We start from the raw sequence: 19,964 nt of genomic DNA on the forward strand, positions 1-19,964 counted from the left end.
CCTGGGTGCCTGAATATTCAGATTTAACCTCAGGCATCTGGCTAGACACCTCAGACACCTGGGCAAGAGGCAGGTGGAGAGGTGATTAAACTGTGATTTATTCAAGTGGAAATGTACTCAAATAGCCTAAATAACATGATTTTATCCTTTCCATGATGCCACTAAGAGACATTTAGGTATAGGGAAAGACTAACGATAGAAAACACAATGGGTCATATCTTTCTATAACCTCTGATCATGGAATGAGGAGAGAAATTAAAACAAAGTATTTGAGGCATAAAGGGAAACGTAGTGACAATCAGCTATCCTACTGTATATGAGGCCCTGGACCAATATGAATTGTTCCTTGACGTCTCCTGACATAAAGGGAGACTCATTAATATTTTAATGTTAGATACATGACTGTAAAAGACCTTGCTTTCCAAAAGGATCTGTTCAACCTCGACATCATTCCCCCTCTATTGTCACGAGCCTGATAAAGCTGTATATCATGTGCAAAGTGTTTCACAGTTAGCTTAGCTAGCCCACTGTGTGGTCTTTATGAGCCATCCTTCCAGAAATTCATCCCCCCTTCCTGACAGCACACACAACAAAAGGACCACACATGACCACAAAAGAGAGAGTCATTTGCGAAATGTCCTGATTATGTGGGTTGTGTAATGTAAAACAATTTGCCTGATTACTTCCAATTGATTGGGCCCTACAGTTAAAACCTCTGTGTGCTGCCCGGTGACTGCACAGTACCGTGCCACAGGGCGAACACAGTATTAATTTCGCCGATGCACAGCTGAGCCAGCTTACTGACAAAGCCAAAGTCGCCTGGGTGCGGCTGAACATGGGAGGCTAAACAAGGCACTAGCTAGCTACCTACTAACTCTGCGGGTTAAAGCTCTGGGGGATTTATCTGTGCCACAAAGTGAATTAAAGTTGACCTCCTGAGAGTGCAAAGACGGGCACTGGGGATGGTGTAGAACTCACCACTGTCTGTGCCAAGTCTGTCTGTAACTCCAGCTGGGTGAGTGAGCAGGTGTCTGTGTAGTGGAAAGGGAGAAGCGGAGAGATGATGCTCACCTGACTGTTGATGTCAGCTTTGTTCTGCAGCAATAGAGACACCAGCTCCTTATGTCCTCTGTCACAAGCCCAGTGCAGGAGGGCCCGGCCCTATACGCAAACGGAAACGGTCACATCAAATTATTACCAGGGGAAGCGTACAAACATTTCAACTGAAATGTGAATATGAATTGATTGCACTTGTCGGTTTTGAGTACACTACAGTACATGTGTCTGTGTGTGTGTGTGTGTGTGTGTGTGTGTGTGTGTGTGTGTGTCTATCCGATATATTCCCCAGGATAATAGAAAGAACACCGTCCTTCCTCTAACACAACCTATCACACAGAAAAGGAAACTCCTGGTCCACAAAGTTCACTTGACTTCAATCAGTTTCTCAGCCTCCCGAAAAAATAAATTATGCAGTACAATTCAGAACTCAGAGCCTTCAGACCTCAGCTCCATAACGAGCTGCTGACAGAATGAGCTGGGGCCAGCAGCTCTGTGTGCGTGCGTGCGTGTGTGTGTGCAGGGGAAGGCTGGTGGTGGTCAGGCATACAGTAGACCAGGAGCTCCAGGACAAATTGCAGAAACTGGCACACAGTCTTTAGGGCTTGATTGATGGGAGACTCTGGACAAAACGAGAGTACTAGCCTCTTGATCAGCAAACCACCTACCTTCCCTCTCTCTCTCTCCACCTCCAACACACAAATGCATGCACGCATGCATGCACGCACGCACACACACACACACGCACGCACGCACGCACGCATGCACGCACGCACGCACACACACACACACACACACACACCTCCCTTCCCGCACACACCTCCCTTCCCGCCTTAGCTCCAAGCTCCTTGTTCTAATAAAACCACACAAGCTCATTTTTCAGTGAGGCCAATTAGGTAAAGCAAACTCCCTAAGTCCTATTCTGTTGCTTAAATCATATTGATCACCATGGCTGCATGTTAGAATGGATATTTATGAGGCAAGCCAGAATACCAATAGGTTCACTTCTCTGTAAGTTCTCTCTCTCTCTCTCTCTCTCTCTCTCTCTCTCTCTCTCTATCTAATCCCTCTCTTGCTCGACTCCAGGTGTGCTGCTGTTGCTGCTGACATTTTCATCACAGACCAGAACAAACTTGGAATATATCTAACGGAGCTTCAGTGTTAGTTTCTGTGAGTGAAAAAGGGTAGCTAGTCGACCAACATCTTTCATCATAGCTTTAGTCAACAAAATCAACACTAGCACTGACTTTTAAATGAGGCCTATCTGGCTGCTTCAGTGATTAAGGGGCTTAAAAACAATATTTCACAGGGATGAACCGAATGGGAAATTATTGGCAGAAACCAAATACCGATTATAGGAAACAGTTGGCTAAAAAACAAATAGCCGAATAGTTTCAGTGTCCGAATATTCGGTGCATCCCTAATTATCGAGCACTGTGAGGCTTATGACGGAAAGTTTCCTTTCTTGGACACTACTTCAGCTTCTGCAGGAAGCCGGTCTCTTGATTTAGAGGCTGAAAAAGCTATTTTATTCTGGAATGTTAAGCTACAGGTTACAAACGTTAAGCTCTGCTCTTTAGACCAAAATGTTCCATTCTGTTATTTCTAGTAGGCGGAATTCAAACTACTATTCTATTGTGTTGGACAGAGGCAGCTCTCGTCTCTTAAGTTGCAAGTTTATTTATTTAGAGATTAGCGGCTACAAGCAGCCATGAAAGACAGGCTCCGACCAGCAGCTGGCCAAAGTAACACTAACGCACCACACACGCACGCACACACACACACACACACACACACACACACACACACACACACACACACACACACACACACACACACACACACACACACACACACACACACACACACACACACACACACACACACACACACACACACACACACACACACTTCTGTGAGAAATACACAGTTTTGTTTCTTTTCTACTTATCTGTGTTTTTCTCTCGCCCAATCCAATGACAGTTTTCTGAAAAACCTATGTTTCTATGTCAGTGGTGCTCAACCTTTTTCATGTCAAGGTTTATCCGAGTTTGGCCGCAGACCCCCATCTGAAAATATGTAGTTTCAGGGACCCCCCAGAAGCAAAGATATGAGTTAAAATGTTCATTCTGAAAGAATATATTCAAAGATTTGCGCCACATTTTAACAATTAAAAAGAAATAGCAGATCTACAAGCTCGTAGATGAGCTTATGAGCTTGTAGATCTGCTGTTTTTCAACAGATAAAGTTTAAAATAATGGTTAAAACAACAAAAGGGGTTCCCGCCCAGAATGGGTTAACCAGGACGGGAATCCCTTTTGGTGTTTTAAGCATTATTAGCTATTGAAAAATACGAGCTTGTAGATCTGCTAATTTTTTTTAATTAATGAAAATGTGGCACAAATCTTTGAATATATATTCTTTCAGAGTTTTTTAACTAAAATCTTTGCTTCTGGGGGGGTCCCTGGAACAACATATCTTCAGATGGGGGTCGGTGGCCAAACATTATAGTTTTTAGGGTCGTTGACATGAAAAACTTTGAGAACCACCGACATAGAAACATAGGTTTTTCATGATTTTAGAAGACATTTGTAGAATCTGGTCTCAGTCCTAAATGGGGTTAACTGTGAAACTAGACAATGCTACTTGCTGATGTGGAACTTCACCACTGCCCTCTGCTGGTGTTCATTCTGCACAGCAGAACAACATTGACAAGGCAGTAGTATATAGTGGACAAACCATCTCTAGCCTTTGACTCATCCAGACACCACTGAAGAAAAGAATACCGGTAGATACTTTTTCGTGCCAAAGGACCCCCAAATTGTATTTGGCTGCGGACCACCATTCTGAAAATGTTTTGCCCCAGAAGAGCAGACTTGTGTTAAGATTTTCAAAACGGACACTTTCAAGATTTTGACGCATAGAAGTGACACACACAGCTTGTATATCTGCTATTTTTGAATAGCCAACGAATAACTTGGATAAAGAGTTTAAAATAATTTTGATGCTGTATTTACACATCTTGCTGGGGACCCCCTGGAACACCTCAAGGACCCCTGGAGGTCCCCGGGCCCCACTGGCTTAGAACGTTTTTAGACAAACAAATTATACGTCCAGTATAGCCTATTACTATAATATAATACTGCTATATAATGATTACTTGTAATGACTGAAAAACCACAAACCAGCCCCGGTGAATTCCCCCTTGTTTTTTTTATATATTCTCACCTGTGTAAAGCTATTATGTTGCGGCAATTAAAGTGAATTAAAGGAAGTTGTAAGAAGCTACTCAAGCAGAATTAGCCATATACATCTCGGTCCAAAAATATCAGAAGTTTTGGATTCCCCCCCAACGTTACCTCTTCGTCTTTAGCATTGACATCCACTTTCTGGGAATTGATGGCCTTGCTGATGTGGTCGATATTATTTTCTCTGCAGTAGTCAAAGATGTTCCTATCTTCTTCACTGCGTGAAAGAGAGACAAAGAATTAGCTTATAAGATGTGTTTTCTCCCTCCATGTGTGCATACAGTATACATCATGTGTTTGCCAACAGGCCCTGTTGAACACCACACCAGTTGAAAGGAAAATACACAAACATGCAAGACAACATAGACACTCCCTTTCTCACACTCCTCACACTGTGGACGAGCCCCAACCCCCACCCTCAAACACGCACACACACACCTTACACACAACTGCCCCAGCTCTGATTACATCCCTCTCTCTAATCACCTCCTGGCATTCCTGGCAAGGCAGGGATGAGCACCAGGGGTGAGGCCGGGTGCAGGGGTATTGGGGTGAATGAGCAGTGGCGGTGTGGGGGAAGGTATGGGGGGGATGTGGATGGGATAAATCTCATTTAGAGTTTTATGTCCTTCCCTCCGCTTTGCTGTGCTGGCCGTTCAGATTAATTGAATGTAATGCTCTATTGTCTGACAGAAACTCCACACTACCACCTCTCTACCCAGGGAGGGATCAGTCATTCCCAAGGCTATTTCCCCTCAGGCCAAACCACCGGCCTATCAGCCACTACTACGGATGGTACTGTCATCACCACCACCAGTCCCACTTCAATGGCCCGGTGCCTCCGGTCCTCAGCCTTTGTTTTACCACAGACAGTACGTTGATCACCATTTTCTAAAGTGTGGAATATAACGGCACCAACAACGTAAGATGAAACCGTCGGCGGAACTGGCTGATCAGGCGCACCTGTGTCTGCATTTCAGAAAGAAAGTTCATCAATCATAAACTTGTACTGTACATGTGTCATGAGTTGGTAGATTGTGCATGCATACAAGCATCAGTAAGTAAAAGCCCCCTATTTGCATACAATTTGCCAATGTTCCTACACATGAAATAATATGTTACAGGTCAGAATTTTAGAGGTTACTTTCAATTTCTAAGAGATAGCTTGTTAGTCAGAACTTCTGTCAGGTGTTACCATTGCTAAGATGGCGCCTGATTGAACAGACTTTGGTTTTACTTCCTTGCCGAATAGATGCACTTGAGGCCTATACTTTGTCTGTCTGTGTAAAGATAAGTGAAGAGAATTAATACCTTTGTAATGCGAACCGGAATAGAGTGCCCTGCTGCAGCATCTGATGATGGCGAATTACCTGTACACTGTTGTAAGCCAGTGCTTTTACACTTGAGGCTTCACTCCTCAAGTAGCAGTGCCCAGGTCCAGACATGCAGCAGGTGCAACAGCTATGACTTGTTGTAGTAGGCAGATAATATTAACAGGGAGTTGGTTTACAAAAATATTCCAACAGTGACAACGCGGCAGGATTTTAACATGGGATAAAGAACAACCTTTGTTCATTTGCCCTTTGTTTTTCCAACATTCCTTCACCGCTCTCCACCATGTCGTCAGCTTTCTCTCTTTAGGGTTCCTCTCACTCACTCTCTCTCTCTCCCTCTCTCTGTCTGTGATGAATTATGAATACGGTAACTCATTACACTTTTATCACATGCAGGTTACGTATGAGAACATTCATTTGCATACTCTTGATTACCGCTCTCATGTTTATTCATGACTTTCTGTACGGTGGGCCACACCCACTTCCTTCTGTGATGGCTACGGTGACCCCGAGTGTCCCTGTCATGTGGCCACCATCCGTCTCCCACGGCAACTAATCAATAGGCCAGCTCATCAGTCTTTCATCGATGGTCAGACAGGGCTGGCCCCATGCTCTTGTGACACATGTTCACATATTATATATACGTGTGTGTGTGTGTGTGTGTGTGTGTGTGTGTGTGTGTGTGCGTGCGCATAACTGAACACACACACACACACACACACACACACTATGTGCCACATTACACCATCACCCAAAAACTGAAGTAGAAATACGCATAGAGTACACACACACATATACACAATCAACACACATACATTGTATTTAGCAGTATAGAGATTCAATGCGTGCACAGTTTCTATCCCCCCCCCCCCCCCCCACACACACACACACACACACACACAGGCTATAAACAAACACATGATTAATGTGAGTCATATAAACGACGTGACTTCAACTGTGCCGCAATGCATGCTGGGAAGGTCACACGCTACTCTGTCATCCCACCAGCTGGCTATACGGAGGGGCTTGTGTGTGTGTGTGTGTGTTTGTGTTTGCGTGCGTGCGTGGCTGTGTCCATGTGTGTGTCCAGCCTGGTGTGTGTTTGTGTTTGCGTGCGTGCGTGGCTGTGTCCATGTGTGTGTCCAGCCTGGTGTACTGGAAGATATGTCCTTCATCCATCAGGCTACACCGGCCAGTAGAGAACTAGTAGAGAACACTCATCCACCTGGGCTAAAGTGATCAAAGCTACAGCTACACCATCCATCATAAAACACACACACACACACACACACACACACACACACACACACACACACACACACACACACACACACACACACACACACACACACACACACACACACACACACACACACACACACACACACACACACACACACACACACACACACACACACACACACACACACACACACACACACACACCCCCATAACCAACGTAGCAAAGAACGAGCAACAATTAGACCTCAAATAACTCAGCTGGTTTCCAACAGGTCTCTTGGAGAGTGCATATCATCCTGCAACAATACCTCTCATGTTTATCAGAACGCCCCTTTTCAAAGTGTGTGAGAGAATTACAAATCTGACATTCAAAACGTCTTCAATTAGACGTCTGCTCACTTGCCCAGGGATATCGCTAATCAATCCCACCTTTGTCAATATGCACACACGCACGCACGCACGCACGCACACACGCACGCACAAGCAATGCAATTAACTTCCTGGCTGGTTAACAGGTGCTTAGCTGTTTAATATGGAGTGGTGTGTGTGTGTGTGTGTGTGTGTGTGTGTGTGTGTGGCAATGTGTTTCTGTCTGTTTAAGTGAAAGGGGAAATTAGAATGCAGCAGAGCAGGGGGTGTGACAGTTCCAGCAGGGTACACGTGGGTTGTGAGGCAAACACACTGAGGTACAGGTGTGTGTATGTGTGTGTATGTGTGTGTGTGTTTGCGCATTACATGTGTGTACATGTCCGTGCGTGTTAGTTCCCCGGTGTGTGCATGCGTGCCTCATGCTAATGACCTCCCGGGTTCCCTTGGGCATGATTGCTATTGGGTATCACCAAGGGTACCATCGTCACAGGAACATAATGTACCCGCCTCCTTCTGTTGTACCCCTTCGCTTCCTCATCTGCCTCCGTTTCCCTCAACTACCCCCCCCCCCCTCACCCGAAACATAATTAAAAAGGGGAGATTCTGGCCACCTCTCTCCAGCACCATGCATACTAATCACGTGCAGCCATTTAGCAGGAAAACCTGCAGGATTCACACTTATTTTCATCTGCAAAAGAGGCCCCTTTTTCATTGAAATGAAGATGAGGTTTTTAAGCTTGAGTAAGTCTGCCTGGCAAGAGTAAATGGAGAATATATTTAATTAACATAAATCATAACTGTATGAGGTTTCTGGGGTCTCTAGCTGTAGTTACGGTCTGTTGAATGCAGTGGAATATAGCACGAGCCCGGAGGTTAGCAGTTACTTGCACCGTAGGGCTGGGGCAATAATGAAGAAGATTTTATATCACACATATTTTTTGGAACGATAATATTCAAAACGGTTTATTGTTTATGCTTTAACTTTTGGTACTTTCAAAATATATTTAGTTATACATTACGTTGAGAAACCATCATTAATGTAGATATGATGACCAAACAAATGGAGGCATTTCTTTCAGCTATAACAGCCTAATACTAAAATACTGACAAGTTGACAACATAAAGTTATAACACGATACGACAACCAAAATCTTAAAGTCTCATATTGTTCATATACGGCCTTGCTCAGATCACAGCAACAATTGTAGTGCATACGGTATTTGTTGAATTGGATAATTACAGTGATTCCTATGCATGATTCACAATCCATCGTATGGTGTAGCACTCGCCAAAAACAACTGATCTACAAGCTCACAATACGTTGCAATGCGCCCCATTATGAGCTTGTAAATTGCCTATTTTCAGCGAGCGATACCGTTGTACGATGAAGTACAAGTCAGACCTAGTGTGTGTGTATGTGAGAGACACATGCACATATTTCTCTCATGTACATACCTGATCTTTTCTTCCTGGTATAGACAGCTGACCGCTGGTCCTGCAATGCCTATTCTTCTCTCTGCTCCTCGTCTTCCCTACGGCATACAAAAGCAACACATTACAGCACATCACCCTTCACCCAATTAATGACAACAATTTAGGGCTCTCTAGCTCCTGATGAGAACCTAACTAGGCAGTGGACGTGAAGTGCATCACTTCCAGTCCAGTCACTCACTCCACTAGCATGTTCGCTATTCAATCTGCCAATCTGACTGGTCTATGAACACAGGCAGTGTCCTCATTATTGTGTTGCGCTTTAAGAGGAAAACAAAGGGTCTGAATAATTTTTGCCCTCTCTGAATAGCTTGACTACTGTGTTAACTACCTTCTACCTGTAGTCCACTGCACTGACGTGTGCCATAAACAAGCTCTAAAACTGTGAGAAAGACCTCATGTCTTGGGCCGTATACGTGACCTGTATGGTTGACAGACATGACCTCACTGGTACGAAATGGGTTATTTCATGCAAGAGAACAACATGAAAATATTTAGGGCCTAAATTTGTGGCTCTTGTTAATCTTCTTGCATTTCATAGCATTCCACATGATATTAAGTTTGGTTTTATTACCCAGTCCATTTTTCCTCCTCCCCAGTGACTCACAAAAGATTCCACGCAAATCTGATTTCAGAAAGTGTGTGTTTGTGTGTGGGAAGGGAGGGGGCAGACGGCAGAGCAAAACAACTGCGGCGCGTGCACTTTTGGGAAAACACTAATTCATTTCTGAAACTCGGAATATTCGCTGATGCACTGCCCCTGTTCCTCTGTAATATAATGTAATATAATGCCCGCGTCTCCTCTACAATGGAGCTGGGAGCAGAGGTCAGACTGGCTATTATTCTGTCCTGAGCGTCTCACTCTATGCACTCTCCCACTAACACCGTATCACCGTGCTCCGATGAGAGTGGCCACTGCCGCGCCGCTTTGTTAGCACTAACACAATCAGCTCCTATTCAGCGGGGGGGCGTTTGTGCCTTGCCCATCGGACTGTTCTCCGCCGGGTATTGTGCCTCTTATAAAGTCAGCGATGGCCTGTAGCACACGACCGCAGAGAAAAGGACGTGTCAGGATTGGACACATGGCCGTGATGGTGGCAGACAGGTTACATTGTTGCAATGACAGAAATGGAGAGAGGGAAAAGAACGGAGGGGGAGGGGCAGGGTTTAATCGAGGGTGCGAGGAGGAAGAGAGGGGGGCCAGGGGGGAGTAAAGAGTAAAGACATGTTAAAGAAGAATGAATGGGGGTACAGGACGGGGAGAAATACTGATGAGGGCAAGAGTTTCCCTCTTGCCCTCAAGACAGAATAATACATTATAGAAGACCAAATGGAGATGGAGGGGAGTAAGGCAAGGGCCACATACTGGATAGGTGACAGCTCTATTGTTGCTTAAGACAAGGAGCTCCACTCTCTTCTTCTTCTTCAATACAAGTTGTATGAGCTTTATTTAATCTCTGTCTGTGCTGGTACACCAGCATATCACCCCAAATCTATCTTCCTGTCTAGTAAGGTCTACACAGACACATCTAGACACATTGTGACATCGCATGTCTATCTTCTTTTGCAGAAGGTTTGCAGACACATGTCTGTCTTCCTGTCTAGGTCTAGAACAGGGGTCTGCAACCTTTTTGAAATGTTTTTATTTTATAGATAGTCAGTGTCTGTGCCATGTCAACATTCATTTTAATGACACCACATGAAATATTCCAACATATTTTCGAACCTTTTCCCTTCTTTTTAAATATTTTCTTTCTCATTGTTATAATGATCATTAGACTAGCAATATTTATTTTAAACCAAAACTCCTCTCTCTCACACCAGACCACCAGTGATCACCCTTCTTTGTGCCAATGTTGGCCCCGGTGCCAAAGATTGCCTACCCCTGGTTTAGACTCTAGAGGCACACACTCAAATGGCTACTTGAATAACCATGGTAACTTAAGGTTTCTCAACTATTTAATAGTATTAAAATATGATCCTTATGATTACCTTTGATTCAGAGGTACTGAATACAGAATAGAGAAAGGACGGTAGTTATCTAATTTTCTTACCATTTTGTATAGAGGGGTTACTCTCTCTGAGTCTAATACAATCTGCAGTGGTTGGAGGTGGTCTCTCTGCTTTTCCATTAAGAGGTATTGAGGTAACCGTGGTGTTGGTTAGGTCATCTACTGGTTGTAGCCCTGCCTGAAGCTCATAATTGATTGATTGATTCCCTCTTGAATTAGCAGTAGGTGTTGGTTTGCCACATGGGAGACTCGGGTTAGAATCTCATGTGTTAATGTTTAAATTCTCTGTCGGAACAGGACATAAAATGTATGAGACAGACTTTATTAATTCTCTCTTTTGTGAAAGCAATTACAACATTTTCTAACTGAGCTGTTGCAGGCAACCAACTACTTATTTATTTTGTTATTTACTATTTGCTTTAGGTTTCCTTTCCAAATGTGATAGTCAAAGGCACTAAGGCAGCAATGTATTTTTGGTTTATCTTTATCTACACCTGATTAATTAAGTTGGTCATTTGAGTTGCTTATGTTACTGGCAAGTAATTAAGTATCTTTGCACAGATCAAAGTAAATCTAAGCATTGGAAAAATATATATCTGTGCTTAGAAACGCATGAAGCCCTCCAGCAACAAGAGTATTTCTGTATCAAAATCTAATTCGAACTCAATTTGTGTCTTTTTGTGTCCTGATAATAACAGCATTTAGGTATGTTGACCTGGAAGAAGTTTCCAGTGTTATGTAACAACAACAGACTCTTCCCAGCTTGTTGTAGTCAGCGGTTGGTTCCCTTGGTTGGTACCATAGCAACACCTCTCCCCTGACAGCCCGATGGGCATGCACACAAACACGGGAATGTGCAAATAAATGTTTATTTACCTGTGAAGAGGATTACTGATTCTCATCCTCTGTTTTTTTATCTCAAACATTTGGCATAAAGAACCATTATGAAGACATAAGACAAGATAATATATTGTCTCACACTGACCTCTGCTGGTCAATATACTGTACTGCATTCTAAAAGTCTGGAAGGAAGGAAGGAAGGAAGGAAGGAAGGAAGGAAGGAAGGAAGGAAGGAAGGAAGGAAGGAAGGAAGGAAGGAAGGAAGGAAGGAAGGAAGGGAGGGTAGATGGGTAGATGGGTGACTGAATTGATGGGTGGATGGATTGATGCTGAGGGTAATTCAGTAGTCATACATACCAGCACCGCACTAAAAATGAAACAAGGATATGGGTAAGGGTACAGAACAAGTACAAAATGGGTAGTAGTGTATTCTATTGGTGGCTGCGTTACTACTTATCATGCCTATGCCCATTGCCTACCATGGCTCTTTAGCCGATTGGTAACTTACGTACGCGGCTTGTTGATACGAGGTCCCGGGTTCGCCTCCCAGCCGAGGCTACAGTAGTAACACTACTAGGATAGGATAACAATATCCTATATATACAAATTGCATAGGGTGGGTCAGCCGTGGAGTGGAAGTGGAACGTGGACGTCACAAACATAACATCTGGGCTTGCAAGGTACCCTGTTGCTCCAATCCATAACCAGACTTGGCATACCAGGCTTGGCACAAACACTGTACAGGGGACTGCCATGACAATAGTCTTGGTCAGGGGCCTCTGGGTGCCACTCTTGTTCATGTGACTACAATCAATGACAATAGTCACACAAGGGGCCACGTTTCACAATGCTGCCAGGGGCCTGAACTAGACTAGGCATTGTTGCTCTAATGCGCACCAAACTTGACACAAATACTGAATTGTCACACTAGTAAAGAACATAAATTGCACACAACTGGGGCGTCAAATGCACCACCTGACAGAGATCATCCTAATATTACAAACAAATGGCAGCCTGTTACGTAGAGGTGTCCAAAAAAGTTGATTCGAATAAAAAGGGAAAAAAAAGAAAATGTAACTGGTTACAGTTACAGGGGAAATGTAAGATACCATAATCACAGTAAATATTATCTTGTCTTCAGTCATATTCAAGTGACTCCACTGAGTCACTTCAGGTCAGCACAGCTGAGGCGTGCCCTCCTGACTTGCATGAAGGCAACTCTTTAGTGTTAGGCTAAAGGCTGTGTTAGGCTCCTACTTGGCCTCACCCCCCGAACCCATCTCACCCCTACCCACTTTGACAGGCTGGAATGGCTTAGGGTCGATGACAGAGTACAGCATCTTGCAATGGGTCTGGTCCACAAGATTCGATACACCACCAAGATACCCATGTACCTGTGTAGATACTTCCTTAATGTTAACGAAGTCCACACCCACAACACCAGAGGGAGTGCAACGAACCATGTACAACCCAGATTCGGCACAAACAAGGGACTAAATTATTTTCGCTCCTATGCCACCAAAATGAGGAACGCCCTACCAACAGTCATTAAGACATGCAAATCCCTTGACTCCTTCAAAACCGCTCTCAAAGGGCACCCACGGACGGCTGCAACAAGTCTGGACCCTCTTGTAAACAAGTGTAATGCTTAATTGGGTCGTCCACTCACAGTTAACAGTCTTTGTATTGAGTTTGTGCTTGAAATGTACTGTAATTCTGCAAACTGTTAATAAATATTTCAATCAATCAATCAAAAGGCCTGGGCTACACCTATATGGATATTTTACAAAACGCATATTTCTTTGTGAGTTTGGGTCTTTCAGCCACACGCAAACAGCGTTTTCGGCCACTCAAGCGGAGGTTTTTGGAAACGGATCAAACGGAAGTGAAAAATTTCCAAAATATCCGGATCAGTGGATCTGTGTAGTCATGCAAAACGGAGCTTTTGAGAAACGATGAAGTCACTGCTCATTAGCGCATATCATTTTCACTAGGGGGTGCATACTTAGTTTAGACTAGTCATTGGTTAGACATGGGTGAAGGTTAGGTTTAGGTGTGCTGCCCCGTGGTAGGTTAGGGTGAGGGTTTGAGATAGGTTGTAGTAGTCTAAACCAAATACTGTCACGCCTGGAAACTACACAGATATCTATCCGATTGTTCATGTTTTTATATCACTGCGTTAATAAGTAACTTTAACTTATCACTGTTGCATCAACTGCACCACATCACCAGCGAGCAAAGGCTCATGCATGCTGCATCCAATATAAATAATATCAGCTACTTATACTAGTCCAATCCACGTTGTCCACCAGATGATTTCATTTGCATTGGTGCGGAGGGTGAAGCTTGAATAATAGGTTAATTGCGGACCGCTACAGAGAAACTGTGGATATTCTTAACCTACCAATAAAGACCCAGGCCAAATGCCATTGCGCAGCACACCAAAAACAAGTCTATGTGTGGCATGTTGTGCCATATAGCCATGTGAAACTATTCTTGTTCGTAAAGTTCGTCTGACAGCTACACCAGCGCATGCCACATGGATGAAATCCCCTACATGTTCATTGCAATGAAACATGACGAAACATGACGGTCATATTGTTTCAGGGCTAGACATCATAATGTTTAGTCAAAGGACACACTGTAGACATGCCATATTTTGCACTCCGTTTCATGGTCATGGTAAATGGTAAATGGTGCATTTATATAGCGCCTTTATCCAAGGCGCTTTACAGAGATTGTGCATTACATTCACCCATTCACACACACATTCATACACCGATGGCAGCGGAAACCATGCAAGGCACCAACTAGCACATCGGGAGCAATTAGGGGTTCAGTGTCTTGCTCAAGGACACTTCGACAGTAACTCTGGGGGAGCCCGGGTTCGAACTGGCAACCTTACGGTTACCATCCAGGCACTCTACACCTGAGCCACCGCCGCCCCCTTGGAGAGAGAGAGAGGGAGAGAGAGGGAGAGAGAGAGAGAGAGAGAGAGAGAGAGAGAGAGAGAGAGAGAGAGAGAGAGAGAGAGAGAGAGAGAGAGAGAGAGAGAGAGAGAGAGAGAGAGAGAGAGAGAGAGAGAGGTGTGAACGCAATCGCATGGTTGATGAGAAGAAGTATACAGTGGGTCATGTCCAGTGGCAAAGCGCACCGTGCGCATGGCACATCTCTCTCCTGTTTAGGTAATAGCCTAAAGGGCGCACCCTTGACTGCATTCTGTTGTCACTGTGCCTGCGCACGTGAACGATGTTCCCGAATATGTCCTTTATTAGCCTACATTATAACGTGACATTTAAATTGTATTATACACCACGAAAATAGCCACTCTACAAGCTCACAACTGGTTGCGGACACGACACTTCTATAGGTCTGACTCTGCTATTGTGTTCTGTGCAGGACTTGCCTAGAGCAATGATGAAGTGTCTATCATTGGGTGTATGAATCAGAATAATATTTTTTAATTATATGGAGAGAGAAGATTGAGTGTCGAGATTTACGCACATACAGTAGACATGCTGACAGACAATGCAAGAAGCATGTTCCACTTCCACTCACAATTTAGGTGCCTTTTAAAATGCGGTACTTATTGCTTCATTAAAAAAATATGTTAGGCCTATGTATTTGGCACCTCATACCGGTAAGTGAAAATATAAAATCAAATATAATATAGCCTACAATTGAAACCTGGCTGCTACTGCAGTGATTTTCTCCTGTGTTCAATGGGTTTCCGCGTTTGTGTGTGGACACAGATATCTTTGTCTGTGCTTGCACAATAACATTTGTGCATGTTCTTGATTTTTCTTTGTTTGTTTGTTTCTAAAATTCAAGCTCTTGTGCTAGCCATTTCTAGCTATTTGTTGTCATTACCTTGGTGCTGCCTTCAGGGTCTAATGCATTGACACAGGAGATATACTCCTGCATGGACTGCTCTTTCTCCATGTCTCCAAGCTGCTTCCAGGCTTGCCTGAAGAAACGACAGCATCACCATAAACAATAATTGGACTATTTAGTAGGGTAAAATTGGCTATTTCCACGAAAATGTAAATAAATAAATATTAAATAAAGTATTAAAATTAACACTCATGTGTTAAATAGAACAGATATGTACGCCTAACACATCTTTCTCATTTAAACGGGTTGCAACACCCACACTATACACATAAACAGACATGCTTGTGCACGCCACGCACGCACGCACCTTCATCATGTTTCAAACTGGCATAAGGTTAATTCGGAGCAATGATGTAAAGGTTATTTCCTGGGGGGGACATTTATTCATTCAGTGTAGATCTAATAATGTTTTAAGGCCTGTACCAACGCATTATACAGCATAGGCTGCATAATGTATGATCACTAGTACACAGGCTGAGGCTACATACCATTTTCTCTGTCCTTCAAAGTCAAAAAAGCCTGGCTTTGGTGTATTGCACTTTCCCACTTTGACCTGTGAAGAGAACTTAAAATCGTCAATTGAAACTCAGACTAACAGAAATAAAAGACATATGGAATAATTATTTCCAATGCATGCATATTTGCCAATTGAACCAAATAAACTCTTGCAGATGTGTAACTATGATTGTACAAATGTTAAAGGTGTATTTGGTTCTCTCAGAGTTACAATTTATACACTGTACGTTAGATTACAGTAAAGGTCCTTGGTGCTTGGCTTGCAGACCTTTATTCTTCTTCTTCTTATTATTATTATTAATAATTATTATTTGGGGGGAAATGATTTTATTTGAATGTCATAAATCTTACATTATATAGATACTTATTTTCATTATTTCCATTGTGGTCCTCTCACAAGCAACTACTAATAATAATGTATGAGTTGTTATAAAGTATATAGTGTTATAAACAGATAATACAATGCATTGTGAGTATGTTTATAAACTAAAGCGTTATAGACACGCATGGATCCAATTTACACAAAACAAACTTGACAAGTTGACAGTGACCTCAACATCACTGTCTCACACACACTGCCATGCTGATGTGACAGTCACCTGACCTGTTTGTAGCGAGCATACAGGTACAACAACTGGTCCCTGCTAGCCGCCTGGACCAGGTCTCGGAGACGGTCCGCCGCAGCCTCAAACTCCTGCTCCAGTTCCTCCCCTTCCAGCCCACCGGACCCCAAGTCCACTGCGCCACAGTCAAATTTCCCAAGACCCAGATCCGAGTCAGAGTCCGTACCTGCTCCCCCGAGGGGCTCTCCTGTGTCGGGCCGAGCCGGGTCAGTACCCGAGCCCGTCGCTGAATCCGGGGAGGACGACGGAGACCGTGATGCCATTATATATATTTTTAATTTGTACCGTAGTAGTGTAGTAGCGTTGAAGACAGCGACACCGTTAGCAACAGCAATAGCAGAAATCGTTACTGGATCGTACTCATGGTGGGTTACGATGTGTCGGTAAAGGTTTATTTAATCACGTTCGTTCGTTCCCTATCATTTCCTTTTCCATGGAAGTCCGATTTGTTTGTGTGGGAATGGTCCGTGCGTGGTACAGTCTTCTAAACCCCCGGCTGGAAACCATAGCTAGAAACAAACGTTCTGGTTTTGGCTGCGACTAGCCATGGTCCATGACTCTCGTATTCATACGAGAGTCATGAAGAAACTTCACCCTGTTTTTTGCGCTCGCTGCATTTACAAGATTTCCGTATATATAAACATTCAGATTTCAAATATAAAGTACTCACAATTTGTCCCACGGGTGTTAGTTAGTAGCAGCTCCAGCGATTAGAATTTCTGCATCCCGCATTTAATAAAAAGCATTTTTATCCGAGGTGTTATTTTGCCATTGGCTTTCAACTACGCGCCCCTATCGGTCGGGAGGAGGGTGGCACTCGGTGTGTTCGATATAGGTACGCTGACCGCCCTGCCAATACAGAGTAATAGGCGAGTGCGCTCCCGGTGTGCAACTGTGGATTTCCCAAACGAACCCCGTTTGAAAAAAGTAGCCGGGGAGCTCGGACAAAAATGCTTTTTATTAAACAACGCGGGACGCAGCAATTCTAATCGCTGGCGCTGCTACTAACTAACACCCGTGGGACACTTTGTGAGTACTTTATATTTGAAATCTGAATGTTTATATATACGGAAATCTTGTAAATGCAGCGAGCGCAAAAAACAGGGCAAAGTTTCTGCATGACTGTCATGATAATCATCATGGCAGTCATGTTCCAGGGCTTTTATTGATTGATTGAAATATTTATTAACAGTTTAAATACCAGACCATTGTGGTAGTGTCCAACTTGTTGATGTCTTTCTTTACAAGCCTTTAGCCCATACAGTTTGGCGTATCCTCCAAAGATATACATGACCTTTCCCAAGAGTAAAGACACATGCTGAGTGCATGCACCGGCTTCTCTCTGGAACAGTCCCAGAAATATTCGTCTTGAACCATTTGTGGGTGTTACAATTTACAATTTAGGCATTTAGCAGACCCTCTTAATCCAGAGCGATTTACATTAAGCAAGAACAAAAGTAGTACTACTACTATACCAGTAGTTACTTGCGAAAAGCAAGTAATAGTTTCGCCCGGCTCGTATGCACCGTCCCAGCCAACCCTTTTGATGCGTATGCAAATAAAACAGCAAATTGTGGCTGATTTGCTGGGACCAGATTACATGGTGTGTATATGTATAACTAGCTCTCAATGATGACGTAAGAAATATGTGGATTAAAGGACCCAATGCCAGAGTGTAATTGGTCTTCGATTGTGACGTAATGACGATATCTTTTAATGTTGGGAGGATTAAAGGTAATGCTCCTGTGTATACATGTATGTAATCTGGTCCCAGCAGATCAGGCACAATTTGCTGTTTTATTTGCATACGCATCAAAAGTGGCGGGTTGGCTGGGACGGTTTTTGGCGCAAAGTAACCACAGTATACCGCTAATCAACTTACAAATTACATATAGTATATGTATAACTAGCTCTCAATGATGACGTAAGAAATATGTAACGACCCAATGCCAGAGTGTAATTGGTTTTCGATGGTGACGTAATGACGATATGTTTTAGTGTTGGGAGGATTAAAGGTAATGCTCCTGTGTATACATGCATGTAATCTGGTCCCAGCAAATCAAGCACAATTTGCTGTTTTATTTGCATACGCATCAAAAGTGGCGGGTTGGCTGGGATGGTTTTAGGCACAAAGTAACCACAGTATACCGCTAATCAACTTACAAATTACATATATATATATAGTATATGTATAACTAGCTCTCAATGATGACGTAAGAAATATGTGGATTAAAGGACCCAATGCCAGAGTGTAATTGGTCTTCGATTGTGACATAATGACGATATGTTTTATTGTTGGGAGGTTTAAAGGTAATGCTCCTGTGTATGCATGTATGTAATCTGGTCCCAGCAAATCAGGCACAATTTGCTGTTTTATTTTCATATGCATCAAAAGTGGCGAGTTGGCTGGGACGGTTTTTGGCGCAAAGTAACCACAGTATACCGCTAATCAGTGTTGGGAAGTATTAAGCTACATGTAGCTGAGCTATGTAGCTTAGCTACATTTTGCTGTAGCTTGTTGTATTTTAGCTACATTCATATTTGTGTACCTCGTCAAGTAGCTCAGCTACTTTTTGGGTCATTTTTTGTAGCTTAGCTACTCAAGTTACAAGCTACAATTTTGGGGAGCAGGGGTCTCCCAGAGGGGAGCAGGGGGAGGAGGGGTCTCCCAGAGGGGAGCATGGGGAGGAGGGGTCTCCCAGAGGGGAGCAGGGTGGGGGGGTCTCCCAGAGGAGAGCAGGGTGAGGAGGGGTCTCCCAGAGGGGAGCAGGGTGGGAGGGGTCTCCCAGAGGGGAGCAGGGGGAGGAGGGGTCTCCCAGAGGGGAGCAGGGGGAGGAGGGGTCTCCCAAAGGGGAGCAGGGTTGGAGGGGTCTCCCAGAGGGGAGCAGGGGACTCCCAGAGGGGAGCAGGTGTCTCCCAGAGGGGAGGAGGGGTCTCCCAGAGGGGAGGAGGGGTCTCCCGCATGTACATTCTCAATTTAACGCTGAAAAATAAAAAGTAGCTGAGCTACTTTTTCCTATGTAGCTGTAGCTTTACAAGCTACATTTCTCCAGGGGTATAGCTATGTAGCTTGATCAAGCTACTGCCATGGTGAGCTACTTGTAGTTTTACAAGCTACGCTTTCAAAGTAACTTCCCCAACACTGCCGCTAATCAACTTACAAATTACATATATATATAGTATATGTATAACTAGCTCTCAATGATGACATAAGAAATATGTGGATTAAGTGCCAGATTGTAATTGGTTTTCGATGGTGACGTAATGACGATATGTTTTAGTGTTGGGAGGATTAAATGTAATGCTCCTGTGTATACTTGAACCATACTTAATAATACT

At 43.7% G+C, this 19,964-nt stretch overlaps 1 protein-coding gene across 1 annotated transcript in view; it reads right to left on the bottom strand.

The window, feature by feature from the left end:
• acbd6 (acyl-CoA binding domain containing 6) overlaps positions 1-17,092 on the bottom strand; it is a 38,069-nt gene extending 20,977 nt beyond the window's left edge. Inside the window, exons 1-6 of the mRNA XM_083767125.1 lie at positions 16,607-17,092; positions 15,975-16,039; positions 15,463-15,559; positions 8,705-8,781; positions 4,416-4,521; positions 1,072-1,161 (exon numbers count right to left, since the gene is read on the bottom strand). Of these exons, the coding sequence (XP_083623251.1) occupies positions 1,072-1,161; positions 4,416-4,521; positions 8,705-8,781; positions 15,463-15,559; positions 15,975-16,039; positions 16,607-16,888 (717 nt within the window). The 5' untranslated portion in view covers positions 16,889-17,092. The remainder of the gene's footprint in view (positions 1-1,071; positions 1,162-4,415; positions 4,522-8,704; positions 8,782-15,462; positions 15,560-15,974; positions 16,040-16,606) is intronic.
• Between the last annotated feature and the right edge of the window lie 2,872 nt (positions 17,093-19,964).

The sequence above is a fragment of the Protomyctophum parallelum genome (assembly GCF_964188405.1).
Source record: "Protomyctophum parallelum genome assembly, chromosome: 6".
NCBI lineage: Eukaryota > Metazoa > Chordata > Actinopteri > Myctophiformes > Myctophidae > Protomyctophum > Protomyctophum parallelum.